The 15,066-nt window shown below is 36.9% G+C and overlaps 2 protein-coding genes and 1 long non-coding RNA gene across 16 annotated transcripts; 2 read left to right on the top strand and 1 right to left on the bottom strand.

Annotated features, from left to right (window-relative positions):
• Window positions 1-324: 324 nt before the first annotated feature.
• On the top strand, window positions 325-4,244 carry LOC113312696. Its single transcript, XM_026561433.1, has 5 exons — window positions 325-352; window positions 709-1,449; window positions 1,576-1,751; window positions 1,965-3,480; window positions 3,568-4,244. Exons 1-5 carry the CDS (start codon window positions 325-327, stop codon window positions 4,242-4,244), a joined length of 3,138 nt encoding a protein of 1,045 aa, XP_026417218.1.
• Window positions 4,245-5,812: 1,568 nt separating this feature from the next.
• LOC113310110 (probable mediator of RNA polymerase II transcription subunit 37e) lies at window positions 5,813-8,758 on the top strand. The gene is made up of 2 exons (XM_026558682.1): window positions 5,813-6,149; window positions 6,805-8,758. The coding sequence occupies exons 1-2, from the start codon at window positions 5,936-5,938 to the stop codon at window positions 8,532-8,534; spliced, it is 1,944 nt and encodes a 647-aa protein (XP_026414467.1). The 5' UTR covers window positions 5,813-5,935; the 3' UTR covers window positions 8,535-8,758.
• Window positions 8,759-9,885: 1,127 nt separating this feature from the next.
• LOC113309921 lies at window positions 9,886-14,616 on the bottom strand. Of its 14 annotated transcripts, none has more exons than XR_003340803.1 (5): window positions 13,150-14,616; window positions 12,878-12,983; window positions 11,428-11,582; window positions 10,881-10,920; window positions 9,886-10,750 (listed from the first exon to the last, which is right to left on the bottom strand). It is a non-coding gene; the product is annotated as an uncharacterized LOC113309921 (long non-coding RNA). The 14 variants fall into 14 exon arrangements; XR_003340805.1 differs by having other exon boundaries at window positions 11,428-11,541; XR_003340794.1 differs by having other exon boundaries at window positions 9,886-10,489; window positions 10,651-10,750; window positions 11,428-14,616.
• Window positions 14,617-15,066: the final 450 nt, after the last annotated feature.

The raw sequence follows: 15,066 nt of genomic DNA, 5'->3' as shown, positions 1-15,066 counted from the left end.
TGTACCTTTTTAGAAGGAAGAATTCAAGGATACTATTATTCTAGAACCAATGCCTTTAGCCTCTCTTCCACCGGAAGGAACCGGTTATTACTGATGAAGATTTTGAAATAGAAATTGATCTCATGATGATGGATGATGACTCTATGGCTGAGGATGCCTCCATGGATCATGACCCAGTAAGTTCACTTATCTATTTCCTGTCATTTCATTATTGCCATGTGTTTTTTCTATCTTTTCTCTGCTGTTATTACTGCTTGTTTTTCTTCTGATCCTAGAGTTTGTAGCTTTCTCTTTGCATCATGAAATTTTTAAGTTGTAATATAAATGGGTGTTGTTCAGATAAAAATTGGAGGCATTTATTTAGTCTTTATAGGAAATACAAACTAGATGGTACATGTTTATTGGAAACAATGGTTAATGAGGACACTGTTAGGAAATTCACCCATCATTTACCTTATGATACTTGGATTATCATTCCTTATGTTGGGAAAATCTGGAGGACTGGCTTTTGGTTACTTTAAAAAATCCACAATTGAGAATCTAGGTTACTCCCTGAATATGATCCATATTTTGTGTGATGTTTCGCCTACAATTAAAAACTGTGTTGTCTCTTTTATTTATGGCTCTTTGAATGTTGCTGGTATGAAGAACCAATGGAATTTTCTTAGTGACATGAATGATAATAACAGTAATCCTCGGCTTCTGTAGGTGAGTTTAATTTTATTCTACATGTTTCCGACAAACAAGGTGGTAATTCTGCTAGATCATTTCCTCCTAAATTTGTCAATGATAAGCTATTGGATATGAATATGCATGAAGTTGTTTCTTTTGGTAATCCCTATACTTGGTGCAATATAAGATTTAAGAATCCAAATAAGTTAATATTAGAAAAACTAGACAAGGATTTCATCAATGATAAACGGGTCACGGTACTTCCTCAAACCCGTGCTACTAACTTAGGAAGAATATTTTCTGATCATAGTCCTGTTTTGGTTCAATGTTTTCATTGGGTTAGAAACTTAAATATTCCGTATAAATTCTTCAAATGTTGGCAACTTAATCCAGAATTTAAAGAAGTTTTGAACGAATCTTGGTCTAAAAGGGTTGTTGGTTCTCCTACCTTTGTTGTTGTGAATAAACTGAAGCATGTGAAATTCGACCTGAGTAAATGGAATATCAATTCCTTTGGGCATATTAAAACTACTATAGGTAGGCTCAACTCTGAGTTAGAAAGACTTCAAGCTCTTCCTTATTCCCCTCAGATTGGTCAATATATTTTGAATTATTCTAAGCAATTAGATTATTGGTATGAAATTGAGCATTGCTTCTATAAACAGAAATCTATGATCAACTACTTCACACAGTATGATAGGAACACAAATTTCTTTCACAATTCTGTGAATCTTAGGAATATGTACAACACAATTCACACAATTAGAGATGATCAAGGTAACTGGCTAGAAGACAAAGATCAAGTTGTTCAACTGCTCTCTATACATTTTAAAAAGATTTTTACTATACATTTTAAAAAGATTTTTTACTTCTTCTAGTCCTGGTAATATGTCATTGAGGCAGCTCTAAAATATGTTACACCCATTATCAGTGATGAAGTTAATTCCTCGTTGATTGCCATACCCACCTATCAGGAGATTAGAGATACAGTTAATAGTCTTGCTTCCTGGAGCTCACCGGGGCCTGATGGTTTTCAGGCAGGTTTCTTTCAGGATAACTGGGATATTGTGCAAGTTGAGGTGATTTCGCATATTCAGAGTTTTTTCAAAAACAGATTTCTTCTAAAACAAATTAATTTCTCTTTCATTTCCTTAATTCCCAAAATCAAAAATGCTTCTTCTCCCCATGACTTCAGGCCTATTAGATTATCAAATTATGTTTATAAAATTATTTCTAAAATCTTAACGAATCGTTTGAAACCCCTTATGGATAGTTTGGTTTCGCCTTTTCAGTCTGCCTTTGTTGCCAATCATCAAATTCATGATAATGTCGTTATTACTCATGAAATTCTGCATTCCTTTAAAAGGAAAAAGAAAAGCTCCAAGAATGGTTATTTAGCTATTAAGCTTGATCTTTCTAAAGCTTTCGATAGATTGGAGTGGTCCTTCATTCTTGCTGTTTTTAAAAAACTGGGGTTCTCCGATGAATGGTGTCAGATGATATCTCAGTGTATTTGTACTGTTTCATATTATGTCTTGGTGAATGGCTCTCCCAGTGATCCCTTTTACCCATCTCATGGTATAAGGCAAGGGGACTGTCTTTTGCCTTACATTTTTATTCTTTGTATGGAAGTTTTGTCTCAATTGTTGGTGAAAGCAGAGGATGAAAAGTTGATACAAGGCTTCAGATTTAAAAAGAACATCCCTTCTATCTCTCATCTTTTTTTTGCTGACGATTGTATGCTGTTTTGCAAGGCTTCTGTCTCTTATACTAAGAGTCTCCTCAAGATTATTGATACCTTTGCGCAGGCTTCAGGTCAGGCAATTGATTTTGAGAATTCTGGATTTATAACTAGCAAGAAAATGCATCATAAGCATATTAAAATTTTGGCTAAAATTCTTAAGATGAAATTCCTTAGTAATTCTGAAAGGTATCTAGGGTCTCCCCTTTTTGTTGGAAAAGATAAGACCAATTCTTTCAATTTTCTTATCGAAAACCTATATTCTAGATTAAGTAACACAAAAAAGACTAATCTCAACGTGGCTGGGAGAACTGTTGTTACTAAGCATGTGTTGTCTAGTTTAGCAGTTTATCATATGGCATGTTTCCCTCTTTCGAAGACTATTACCTCTAAAATTGATTCCATTCAGAGAACTTTCTGGTGGTCTAAAAAGAATCCCAAAAGAGCTGTATATTTTAGTTCCTGGGGGGATATAGGTATATCCAAATTAAATGGTGGTTTATGTATTCGAAATACTTATGTTATGAATCATGTCTTTATCAGTAAGCTTGGTTGGCGAATTATGAAAAATCCCAATTTCTTAATTTCTCGTTTTATGAAAGATAAATATTTTCCTAATCAGAACTTGTTAGAGATTGACAAAGCGGCTAGTTCCTCTTCTTGGATATGGAAAGGTATTGTCAATGGAGTACAATTTATTAAAGCTAACTCAGTCATAAAAATTAATGATGGAGTTTCTTCACACATTTGGTCTTCTAACTGGATTCCTGGAAATTTGCATCCTCTAGTGCCCAGAAAATCTTCTCATAGTGATTTTGTGTTTGTTAATGAGCTTTTTGATATTCAAAATGGTAGTTGGAATGATAGTTTGCTTTCTTCTTTGTTCACAACAGAGGATGTTACTAGGATTAAGACTATCAGATTAAATCTTCTTCATAATGACTCCTTAATGTGGGCGCACACTAGTAATGGAAAGTTTACCATTAAGTCTGCCTACAAAGTTTATATGAATGACTATTCGCCACCAGATGGTTCTACATTCTGGAAGAAAGTGTGGGCGATTGACTGTTTGCCAAAAATTTAGTTTTTCTTGTGGAAAATCTTTGCGTACATGCTTCCAGTTAACTTTATGCTTAGGTTTTATAATACTGAAGTTGATGATCTTTGTCCTCTTTGTAAGAGATATGAGGACAACACTTATATTTTTATTGACTGTGAAGTGGTTAAACACATATGGTTTGGTCTCTCTTTACAACACTTGATCAACTTAGATCTAGATTGGATTGATGATTACTTTCTCTTTTGGCATGATTCTGCATTAGGTGCATCCCCATTTACTGTTTCTTGGCCTAGCATTGGTGGCATAGTCTTATGGTGTGTTTGGAAAATCAGGTGTGAAGTGATTTTCAAGAATGCCTCTTTAGATCTGAATAAGATTATTTTGGACATAAAGAGAATGATTAACACTTACATTTCTCCTAGGTCTCCTTCTTTTGCTCCTCCTTTTGTGGTTATCAAGATCCCTAGTACTAATGTGGATCATTTTATGTTTATTGATGGCTCCTTTACAGATTATAATACGGGTTTGAGTGTTATTTGGTGTGACACTGCAGGAAATGTAAGAAGATGTCGTTCAGACTATGGTTTGATGTCAGATGCAGTAGGTGCCGAAGCTGCTGCACTTATTTTGGCCATCCCTTGGGCAGAGGAGATGCATCTTACCAGAGTCGTCTTTGTCATTGACTGTTTCAGCTTGTGCAGTTCAGTAATGGTGCCAACACAAATATTGCTTGGAGAAGTAGTGACCTTGTTGAGCATTGTCGGAGTTTAATTTCTAGTTCAATGTCGTTTAAGATTATGTATGTAAAGCGTGTGAACAATCAGCTAGCAGATCGGCTTGCACGTCGGGTTAGAAAACTTGGTCTTAAGGGTCTATGGGTCTCTTTTCCTTCCCTTTTAAACTCTCTTATTAGGCTGGGTCTAATCATGGTCCAAGATTCAAGCTTTTTCTTGGATCCACGTCACCAAAATACAACGCACGGGCAATGGGGATCCGAGATTCCTAGTTGATACGCCATTTGAACCTGCGCGACACGCCGTTTCTAACCGCGTATCATAGGAAAACTCAAATGCGCCGTTCCTAGCAGCGTATTGACCGTGTTGACCGGTCAATACGCAGTTTCAAAGTGCGTAGCCTAGAGAACCCTAAATCATACAGAAGCCGCACTCCTTCTTCTCTTTTCTTTCTTTCTCTCTTCTTCTTCAACCTAAACCCGTAGAACCTCACTTCCCATGAGTTGATTCAAGACGATTTAGTGTTCTCTAGGCTAAAATCTTTCAAGGGTTTGTTCTAGAAGCCGTGGGGAATCTATTGGTGGTATTTTTGGGAGATTTCACCAACAAATCAACACAAGGTATGAAATTTTAGTTTTGATTGATTTTGTTGATTTTGGGTTTTTGAATTTAGTTACAAAAGATTGATTTCGATCCTATTGAATGGAACGGTTTGACTATGTTGTTATGGAGCAGTAGGGTAATTTTAGAATTGATTTGAAAAAAATGTTAATACGCAATTTGAATCAGCGTGGCACGCTGTTAGGAACGGCGTGCGGAAGAATATTTCTGTAGAATATTCGCTGGTACGCATTTAGGAACCGCGTTTGGTGCTTTTTTGATACGCAGTTTCAAAGCGCGTGCCTGGGTTACTTCCATCTTGGATCCAAGCAAAATGAAGCACTCTCTGGGAATCAAGGAAACAGTGCGTGAATAAACGACACTTCTACAATGGAAATCTTGAATGTTGGATCCCATTAGATCCAGCTTTAGGAAAGAGAACCTAAAAGAAATCTGTAACTCTTTGCTTGCTTATTATATCGGTGTGTATTTAGCATGAAAAAAAAAAAAAAAGAAGAAGAATGGGGCACGGGTGCGACCCAAAGGCTAAAGGGCAAAGGTATAGCAGTAGTTTTATGTGTCGGTCTGTTAGCGGATTTTTTTGCCCTGAAAGATAAAGATGCAAAAAAGAACAACCAATCCTGGTCGTTCAAAACCAAAACCCTAATTAGCAATCAAGAGTCAGAAAAAACTTACAGTTTCTGGCTCCAAATTGGACCAAAACTCCAATAACCTAGCCGTCTGAGTCAAAGTATTGATTTGTCAAACTCACACCCAATACTCAGACTCACTCCTAACCGTTGAGATTTATCGTGTGAACGCCAACAACTCCACCACTGGAAATTTCAGAAAGAGCGCGTTCTGGACACTATCGTAATTATAGAGAAATTTCTAATCTAGACCGTCTTAAAAATTTCATCTAACGGTCCTAAACTAACCACACAATACTTTTGAGAACATTCTCGAAGAATGGTGTAACTCATATATATATTCGTATCTTCCCTCCTTGAAAAAATCCTCTGAAACCCTAGAGACTCTCTTTTCTCCGGTTCTTCCTAAAACTTCGTCTCTTTTTCTTTCCCTATCTCTAGGGTTTCTCATATTCGGCGATTTTTCATCGAAAAAAAAATGGCTGGTAAAGGTGAAGGACCTGCTATTGGTATCGATCTAGGTACTACATACTCATGTGTTGGAGTATGGCAACACGATCGTGTTGAAATCATTGCTAATGATCAAGGAAACAGAACTACTCCTTCATATGTTGGTTTCACTGATTCAGAACGTTTGATCGGTGATGCTGCAAAGAATCAGGTTGCCATGAACCCAATCAACACTGTTTTTGGTAAGATTTCTTGTTTAAATCTTAGATCTTGTGTTTTTTGTTTCGATTTGTTTGCTTTTGTACTTTGTATTGCTTGTTTACTGTTTTTTGGGTGTTCATTAAGCTGTATTGTATCATTAGAAGCTTTCTAGGTTTAGGTAAACTTGGTTTTTAACTGTAATAGTGATTTGTGAAGTGTAGATTGAGCTGTGTTTATAGATCCATGATTTATATTAGTGTTTTGTTGGATCTGTTTTCTGGATCATAGATCTGATTTAGTAGTTTGTTTGACACAATATGATGTACATGGTTTATTAGTCATTATACTTTGATTTATGATTCGGCAATCTGAACTGAAAGCAAGCATGTGTAGGTTACTGATTTATGATTCCAGTCAGTCTGTACTATTTATCCTATAAATAGGGTTTAGTGTTCAGTTCAGTCTCTTTAATTATTTTTACAAGAAGTTAGACTTTAGTCTGATAGAAATAAGCTCAAAAAATTTCATGGTACCACTAAGTGTGTGTGAATGAAGTATCAATGTTTTTTGCACGTCTATCCATTGATCTAGTTAACTGTTATGACAGTATAGTTATTTAGTTACATCTGATTTAAAGGTAACCAAATATGTTCCTCTGTCAAAGAGGTATTGCTAATGTGATTGTTTGGCTTTCAGATGCCAAGCGTTTGATTGGTAGGAGATTCAGTGACACCACTGTCCAGGGTGATATCAAGCACTGGCCATTCAAGGTTCTATCTGGCCCAGCTGACAAGCCCATGATTGAGGTCTCATACAAGGGCGAGGAGAAGCAGTTTGCTGCCGAGGAAATCTCATCCATGGTCTTGATTAAGATGCGTGAGATTGCTGAGGCATACCTTGGTTCTACAGTTAAGAACGCTGTTGTTACAGTCCCTGCCTACTTCAACGATTCACAGCGTCAAGCTACAAAGGATGCTGGAGTCATTGCTGGTCTTAATGTTATGCGTATTATCAATGAGCCTACAGCTGCTGCCATTGCCTATGGTCTTGACAAAAAGGCCACCAGTGTTGGAGAGAAGAATGTTCTTATCTTTGATCTTGGAGGTGGTACCTTTGATGTCTCTCTTCTAACTATTGAGGAGGGTATCTTTGAAGTTAAAGCCACAGCCGGAGACACTCATCTTGGTGGTGAGGACTTCGACAACAGAATGGTGAACCACTTTGTTCAGGAATTCAAGAGAAAGAACAAGAAGGATATTAGTGGAAACCCAAGAGCTCTTAGAAGATTGAGAACATCTTGTGAAAGAGCAAAGAGGACTCTATCATCCACTGCCCAGACAACTATTGAAATTGATTCTTTGTTTGAAGGTATTGACTTCTACTCCACCATCACCCGTGCCAGATTTGAGGAGTTGAACATGGATCTGTTCAGAAAATGTATGGAGCCAGTTGAGAAGTGTTTAAGAGATGCCAAGATGGACAAGAGCACTGTCCACGATGTTGTGCTTGTTGGTGGATCCACCAGGATTCCTAAAGTTCAACAGTTGTTGCAAGATTTCTTCAACGGAAAGGAGCTTTGCAAGAGCATCAACCCAGATGAGGCTGTTGCTTACGGTGCTGCTGTTCAAGCTGCCATCTTGAGTGGTGAGGGTAATGAAAAGGTTCAAGATCTTTTGCTATTGGATGTTACCCCTCTGTCTCTTGGTTTGGAAACTGCTGGAGGTGTCATGACTGTTTTGATAGCTAGAAACACCACCATCCCCACCAAGAAGGAACAAGTTTTCTCTACGTACTCTGACAACCAACCAGGCGTGTTGATTCAAGTATATGAAGGAGAGAGAACCAGGACCAGGGATAACAACTTATTGGGTAAATTTGAGTTGTCTGGAATTCCCCCAGCTCCTCGTGGTGTTCCACAAATCACTGTCTGCTTTGACATTGATGCCAATGGTATCCTTAATGTCTCAGCTGAGGACAAGACTACTGGACAGAAGAACAAGATCACCATCACCAATGACAAAGGTAGGTTGTCTAAGGAAGATATTGAAAAGATGGTTCAAGAGGCAGAGAAATACAAGTCTGAGGATGAGGAACACAAGAAAAAGGTTGAATCCAAGAATGCTCTTGAGAACTATGCTTACAACATGAGGAACACAATCAAGGATGAGAAGATCGGTGCCAAGCTAACAGCTGAGGACAAGAAGAAGATTGAGGATTCGATTGAAGCAGCCATTCAGTGGTTGGATGCCAACCAACTTGCTGAGGCTGATGAGTTCGATGACAAGATGAAGGAGCTTGAAAGCATCTGCAACCCAATCATTGCCAAGATGTACCAGGGAGCTGGTGCTGACATGGGTGGAGGTATGGATGATGAAGTTCCCGCAGGAGCTGGAGGTGCTGGTCCCAAGATTGAGGAGGTCGACTAAGTTTGATGAACTTTGCTGATGGGTATTTTTATAGTATGTCTTTAGTTTGGTTATGTTTCTTTGCTGCTGGTCCTTGTTACTTTGGCAGAACAATGTTGGTATTTCGGTTTATTTTCCATTCTCTCCGCCAGATATTATTATGGCTGGTTATGCCATTAATTTTGTTAGACTTGCTTTCGCTATATCTGCACAATTAGTTTAATTCAGTTTATTTTTGTCTGTTATTTATTTCTTTTATTTTGGGACTACTGGACAAGCTGGAGGCCAGACCCACGGCTGCTGCATACCCGTGATTAAGAGCAAATTGTAATTAATCCAGCTGGGATGGCAGTGCTTCAACCTGAAATGCAACTGAGAATTTTATGTTTAGCTTGGTTTCTGTAAGCACACATTTACCACATCACCGAAACCCTCAAGGCTTGGAAGACCTAAAATGTAATGTCAAGATTTTCCTAGTAAAATATCTTCCTCCGGGAAATGGCGTTATAGCGATTTGTCTGTTTTTCTGTCAAAATCGCCTCTTGTGACTCTGGTTTTTGGACTCTCGCAATCGAACTTATATGTTGTATACAGATTATCTAACTTCTAGACATTGCAGAGAGGAATATGGATAAAATCAAGCTTGGATCGCAGTGAACTGATTTTTGTTATGTATTGTGTCTAAATTCACCGTACACAAGTTAGCACACACTGCACAAAAACAATGCTTATCAGTTCCCACATCCATTATCACGTAGAAGGTGGTACCATCTGGCACTCGGGCTTGCCCCCTTTTTTTTTTAATCGATAAATAAAGGATAAGATCTGGGTTGCACGGACGCGGACACGATGAGGACGCGGACATTAAAAAATTCTCAAAAAATTAGGACGGGGACACGTATATACATATTTTATTTATATATATAATCATGTATTTATACAACAAAGTCGAGTATTTCGATCCTAAAAATTAGAAAATGATGCTACATGTATATAAATTTCAAAAAAAAAGAAGATATCGTTTGTTTATACACGCCGAAGGTTAAACAATCAGTCACTATTACACACATAGCACAATCAAAATGTATTCTTAGAACAACACATGTCCAACTAAGGATATACGTGATGTCATTTCCAATTACAAAATCCTAATAAGACCTAAATTATTGATCTACTAGGGCTTAACCCGTGCCGTAACGGCACAGGCACTAATTCTGTACATGATCATACAAAGGAATTAGCAAAGTACATGTCAACCATAGACAACCTTGGGAACCAAGTTGCGCTGCACAATCCACTGATTTTGCAGGAAAATGAATCAAATACTTCCGACTAACATCACAGAAAAAGGAAAAACATTTCTACTTCATACTTAAACAATTCCTTAACATCTTGAAAGTAAGATTAATGGATTTCTGAAGGACAAATGTATTGAGTTTTCCTTGTCTAGACTCATCTCTGCTCTACTGCACCCCTTGAAGAACCAAAAAAGCATACTTTACATCAGTAACACTATTACCGAAACAATTTTGGGCCAAAGATTCAGTTATGAAATTTTGGGCCAAAGATGCACACATAACTGAATCGTAAATCTCAAAAGAAAAACAACATAGCCGAAATCATCAATGGCGGCGTACTGCTTCATCGTCAGCAGCAGCCATATCCCTGTTGTATAAATCCATTACAATACCCTATATTTTTCTGTAGTAGCTGATGCAAATATATTGAAGATGAGTATGGTTTTGAAATACAATCTGCTACGCTGGTGATGAACTAATAGAAGAGAGCCAAGGCCTCCATCTCCTCCTCTTCTACTTGCGGCACATAATAGAGTCTCCCGTTTTGCCACTGATCTCGCTTAAAGATAGTTCCTTGGAAGAAAGATATGAGTTTGGTATGGCTCCCAACTTTTGACGTGGTTGATACTCGGCTTCTCAAAGGAAAAGAAATACAATTCAAAGGAGCAGCAATCTATCCTATAAATGATCAATTAAAAAATATAAACATGCCAAGTTCCAAATGACCTCCTAAAAATTAAGGAAGAGGCCTTGAAAACCCAACTATTGAAAAACTTCAAAAGGATTCCATCATTAGACAAAGGTGTAAGATGATTCAGAAATTTGATATAAGCAAATACCATATTGAAGTGGCACGGACATATGGATGTATCGAAGCAAAGTGAGTATCTGCAATATCCGTTAATTACATGAGGGGGATCATTCCGTCTTTGTTATTGTCTGAAAAATTGGTTCCGAACAACAAATTACAGGCACAATATCATAACTATAAAGATCCATAAAGCATTTAATACATTTAAATAGCAACAAAGATTTGGTGCAAAAAACACTGTAATGTACAATTTTTTACCTTTACCAACTCTCCTCGGAACCTATTTGCAACAATATACCTGTGTTAAAAACATTTGTATAAGTTCCACAAATTAACCAGCCACTTATATTTTTAATCAGATTACAATCTTTTAAAAAAAATGGGAAAAGACACAAACAAAGCTTTCTTCCAGATTCAGAATTTCCATTTCGAATTCTAATGCTTCTTTCTCTGTATACTATTATATGCACTCTATTCCAAATTTCAAAAAGGATTCATCAAATTTATTTTCTTTTTGACCCAAAATGTGCTTCGCGTGCCATATCTTCATCCTACCAATAAATGTTGTTCTCAATACTATATGAGTATGAGTAACATCACATTAATTAAGCTGATGCAGTTGTTCTTAGTTAAAAGCTACCTGATCTTAGTAAGAATCCCCACCCTATGGTTCAAATTTTACGATAAAAATTTATATATTCACTAATTATTCTTCCTATTTAGCCAAAAAAATCACTCTTCCAGCAAAAAATGAAGTATCAGAATTACGAAGCATATGAGGTAACATTGTAAAGCTGGGTCTTACGTCGTGCACTCTTTTGGTAGTCCCATGTTCCATCATTAGACCCCACCAATTCTAATCCTTAACTCAAGCAGTTGTTACTCCCCTGCCTCCAGTAAAATTCAATTTCTAGACGCCCTTGGGAATAAAAGGAAATTTCTGACCATCAGGACCGATCCCTGCAGAACTATATTAAGGAAAAACGAAAGAAAAGATACAGGTGCACAAATGATATGAAGCATGATGAAATGTAGTAATTATTAAGTGCCGAAAATGCTATACTGATTTAAAGTAATATTATGGTAGACTTTATGGCCCATGCTGTAATTGGAAGTTTTAACTTACTGTAAGCAAAAGGATCTAGGGCATATTATGAAAGAAGTTGTTATGAAAGAAGTTCTGACTTTGGGCCGACTATGCAGATGACTCAATCAAGCTTACTTCTAGTTTTCATGGTTAATTCTCTTTTCTCTTTCTTGTAGCTAAATAAAGTACATAGCCGAATACATAGGTACATAAACTTTTACCCTCCCCATGAATCCCGAGAAACGACACAACTATTTCAGCTGGTGATTAAAAATGGCATAAGAACTCGAAAACGTATCCTAGATGAACATGTACTTCAATTTATATAAGAAAGTCTTGCTTGCTCGGTGGCTCATATTAACGTTTTCGTTGTTGGTCCAGGGTTTAAGAAGCAGTCACCATGGTAGCCCCAGTTTAAAGGTTTGACCATTAACTGCATCCTAGTTTACCAACAATAGAAACCCCAAATATGGCACATAAACAATATCATACTACTTATACCGTATCCACTTTCTCGCTGCATCACTTGGAATACCAGCTATTTAACAAATCAAATGATGAGAGTATAATGACAAAAAAAGGTCATGTTAAATATGGCATTTTTCTAGGATTGCAGGGATAAAATAGGATGCACTTGTGGCTAATAACAACTTACTTATGCCTATCCACTGTACCTATATGCACATTTTCTAACTTTAACTCAGTATGGGCAAGTCCATGCTTATGTAAGTAATTCACCTGAACGTAATAACTAAAAAAAGAACGGTAAAACTCTACATTTTGTGTCTCTGACAAACAAAACAGAAAAGAAAAACATTTGCGATAATTTAATGCAAAGGAAGTTGAGGCCTGGCTACGGAGGCCCTTAACAATTCATACATGAATAACAATTTTATCACAAATATTAGAAAGGATTAACCAAAGCCGTTGATTTATCTGTTGGGAGGACAAATCTGGTAGGCAGTCACTCTGCATATTTACAATCTTGTAAAAGTTAAGGTCTGCTGGTTCTAACTACAAATAGGTTTATGTCTTTGGCAGCAAAAGTATTTGGGTCTTCGCACCAAGAAAAAAGTAAAGCCATAATCTTTAGCCATCACTGTATATTAACCGTACTTATAACTTGTAAATGAAGGCATTTTAAGCAGTTATGCATTGAGTAAGTTACCCTTGGCTAAGATATGTGCACCTCGGAGATATTTGTTTGATTGTGTTTTCCGCAAACACCAAGGAAATCTCAACGTGAGAGAAAAATAAATCCCAAAGATCCATAACTGCAAACAAACAATATTAGCATCACGCGAGACTTCATAACAGAATGTAATTGAACTTATGGATAGTAATGCAAACTCAGAAATTGTAACCCGTCATATGGTCGATCATCTATGAGTTACAGGAAAATATCGATATCGAAAGAGATCAATTGATGAAGTTAGATACCATAATAAATTCATCAATGTAGATAAACCTGTCCCCAATCTCTGATGTTACCATAGCTGCAGGGATTATATACATAATATTTCAAACTCAAGAAAACCAATTGATCACATATCTTCTTACCTTTTACCTCCTCTAGAGCTTTAGGAATTCTATCAGCCAAATCCAAGCATACTGATTCTTAGCTTCTAATTAAACCCCAATAATTCCAACACATATTCAATCTAAAAATCAGAAATTGAATCAACCCTACAATGACTAATCAATCAAATTCCACAAAAAATAAGAAAAAAATTAAAATTAATACTCATTGGGTCACCATGCAGAAATAGCATTGATGGTGGTGATTAACGAAATAACCGAGAGTATTGAAATTTCTTACTCGCTTTTCGAAAGGTGGGTTTGTATCAGTCACTGGGTAGTTTCTTTGAACACTGCAGATTTGTTGATACAAATCCCCATTAGTAAATCCCCTTTGATGGAATTGGCATTAACAGTTTAGATCCCGAAGGTACTAACAAAGCTTGAATCAACTTGAACTTGAATTTCAGAAACCTTGAATCAAGGATTTGTAGGTTTGAAGTCAGGGTTTCAATTGTAGGAGGAAACAAAATAATGATATTTCTGACGCTAATTTAGTTCCGATATTCATCTTCTAATTATTATTCCATACATCAAAATATAAAAATGGAGGAAATAAAACCCTTGTTAAAAATTTAAGAATGACAGTGAATCATAGTTCGAAGAGAAGAAGAAGAAATGATGTCGTCCTCCATTTTTGTGTCTATGTAATTTCTACTACATTAGATTTGGAAGTGGGTCAGACGTGAATGAATTAAAAGAAAGAAAATGTTTTAAATCACCACATATTCACTGTATTTTCAACCGAACCCATCTAAGCACCACATATTCTTCAACCTAACCCCTGAATTTTACATTTACAGTTCAAGCACAACCATCTTTCGTTCCGTTTCAGTTGCAGCAACATATGAGACAGAAAGAAATCTACTATAAACCTCCCATCTTCATCGGCTCATGAATTCACAGCTCAATCAGTGGCGCTGCCATTCTTCTTATCTCTGAAATGTAGGTGGGATGTTAAATTAATTCAATAGAGAAAGATTTAATTCGGTTGGAATCAAATCGAAGACCTAAAATTATCAACACAATAAAAATCAACTTAAATTTAATTAAATTGATTTAAGAAACCTTAAGCTGAAAGTAGAAAAGAAAACCCTAAGAAAAACTTCAACTCTCTTCTACAGATTTAAGTTAGACATGGATATCAGAAAAATCCAATCTTCTACAGATGAAGAAATTGAAGTTCAGAGATTAAGCAGCGGTGGAAAATGAAGAATTTGAGGTTTGAGGTTTTTTTGCGGCTAGGGAGGGAGAGAGAACGATTCATCGGTCATTACTCACAAAACTCTTAACGCATACGTGCAAAAGAAGGGTTAGGTCTGGACAATAACTGCGAGTTGTAGGGGGGTGGTGTGGAGAACCACGGCTTTGGATATATTTTTGTCAGGACAAATCCTGATCACCACTAACACAACACAGGTAAACTTAGCCTAGCTTTGTTTTATATTCTTGAAATGTTTGTCTTTCTTCATTTGGTTAATAATAATAATAATAATAAAGGAACGAGTTTAAACGAAAATGAAAAAAAAATGCGTCGGACATGCGTCATCGGTGTGTCCAAACCAGACGCGCGTAGGACATGCAAATTGGTGCATCGGACACATGTCGTGTCAGCGTCACACGCGCATCCCGCGTCCAAGGAGAGCACCATTAGCTTCAGCTTCAAGAAGGGAAATAAACTCCAAAATCTTTGATTGCTCGCTCTAAAAGCTTGAGTTACAATCTTTGATCACAACAGCACAAGCAAACCCCTAGATCCAGCAGCACCATCAAATTTTA

The sequence above is a fragment of the Papaver somniferum genome, chromosome 9 (assembly GCF_003573695.1).
Source record: "Papaver somniferum cultivar HN1 chromosome 9, ASM357369v1, whole genome shotgun sequence".
Taxonomy (NCBI): domain Eukaryota; kingdom Viridiplantae; phylum Streptophyta; class Magnoliopsida; order Ranunculales; family Papaveraceae; genus Papaver; species Papaver somniferum.
This window is presented reverse-complemented; position numbering and strand designations above follow the sequence as displayed.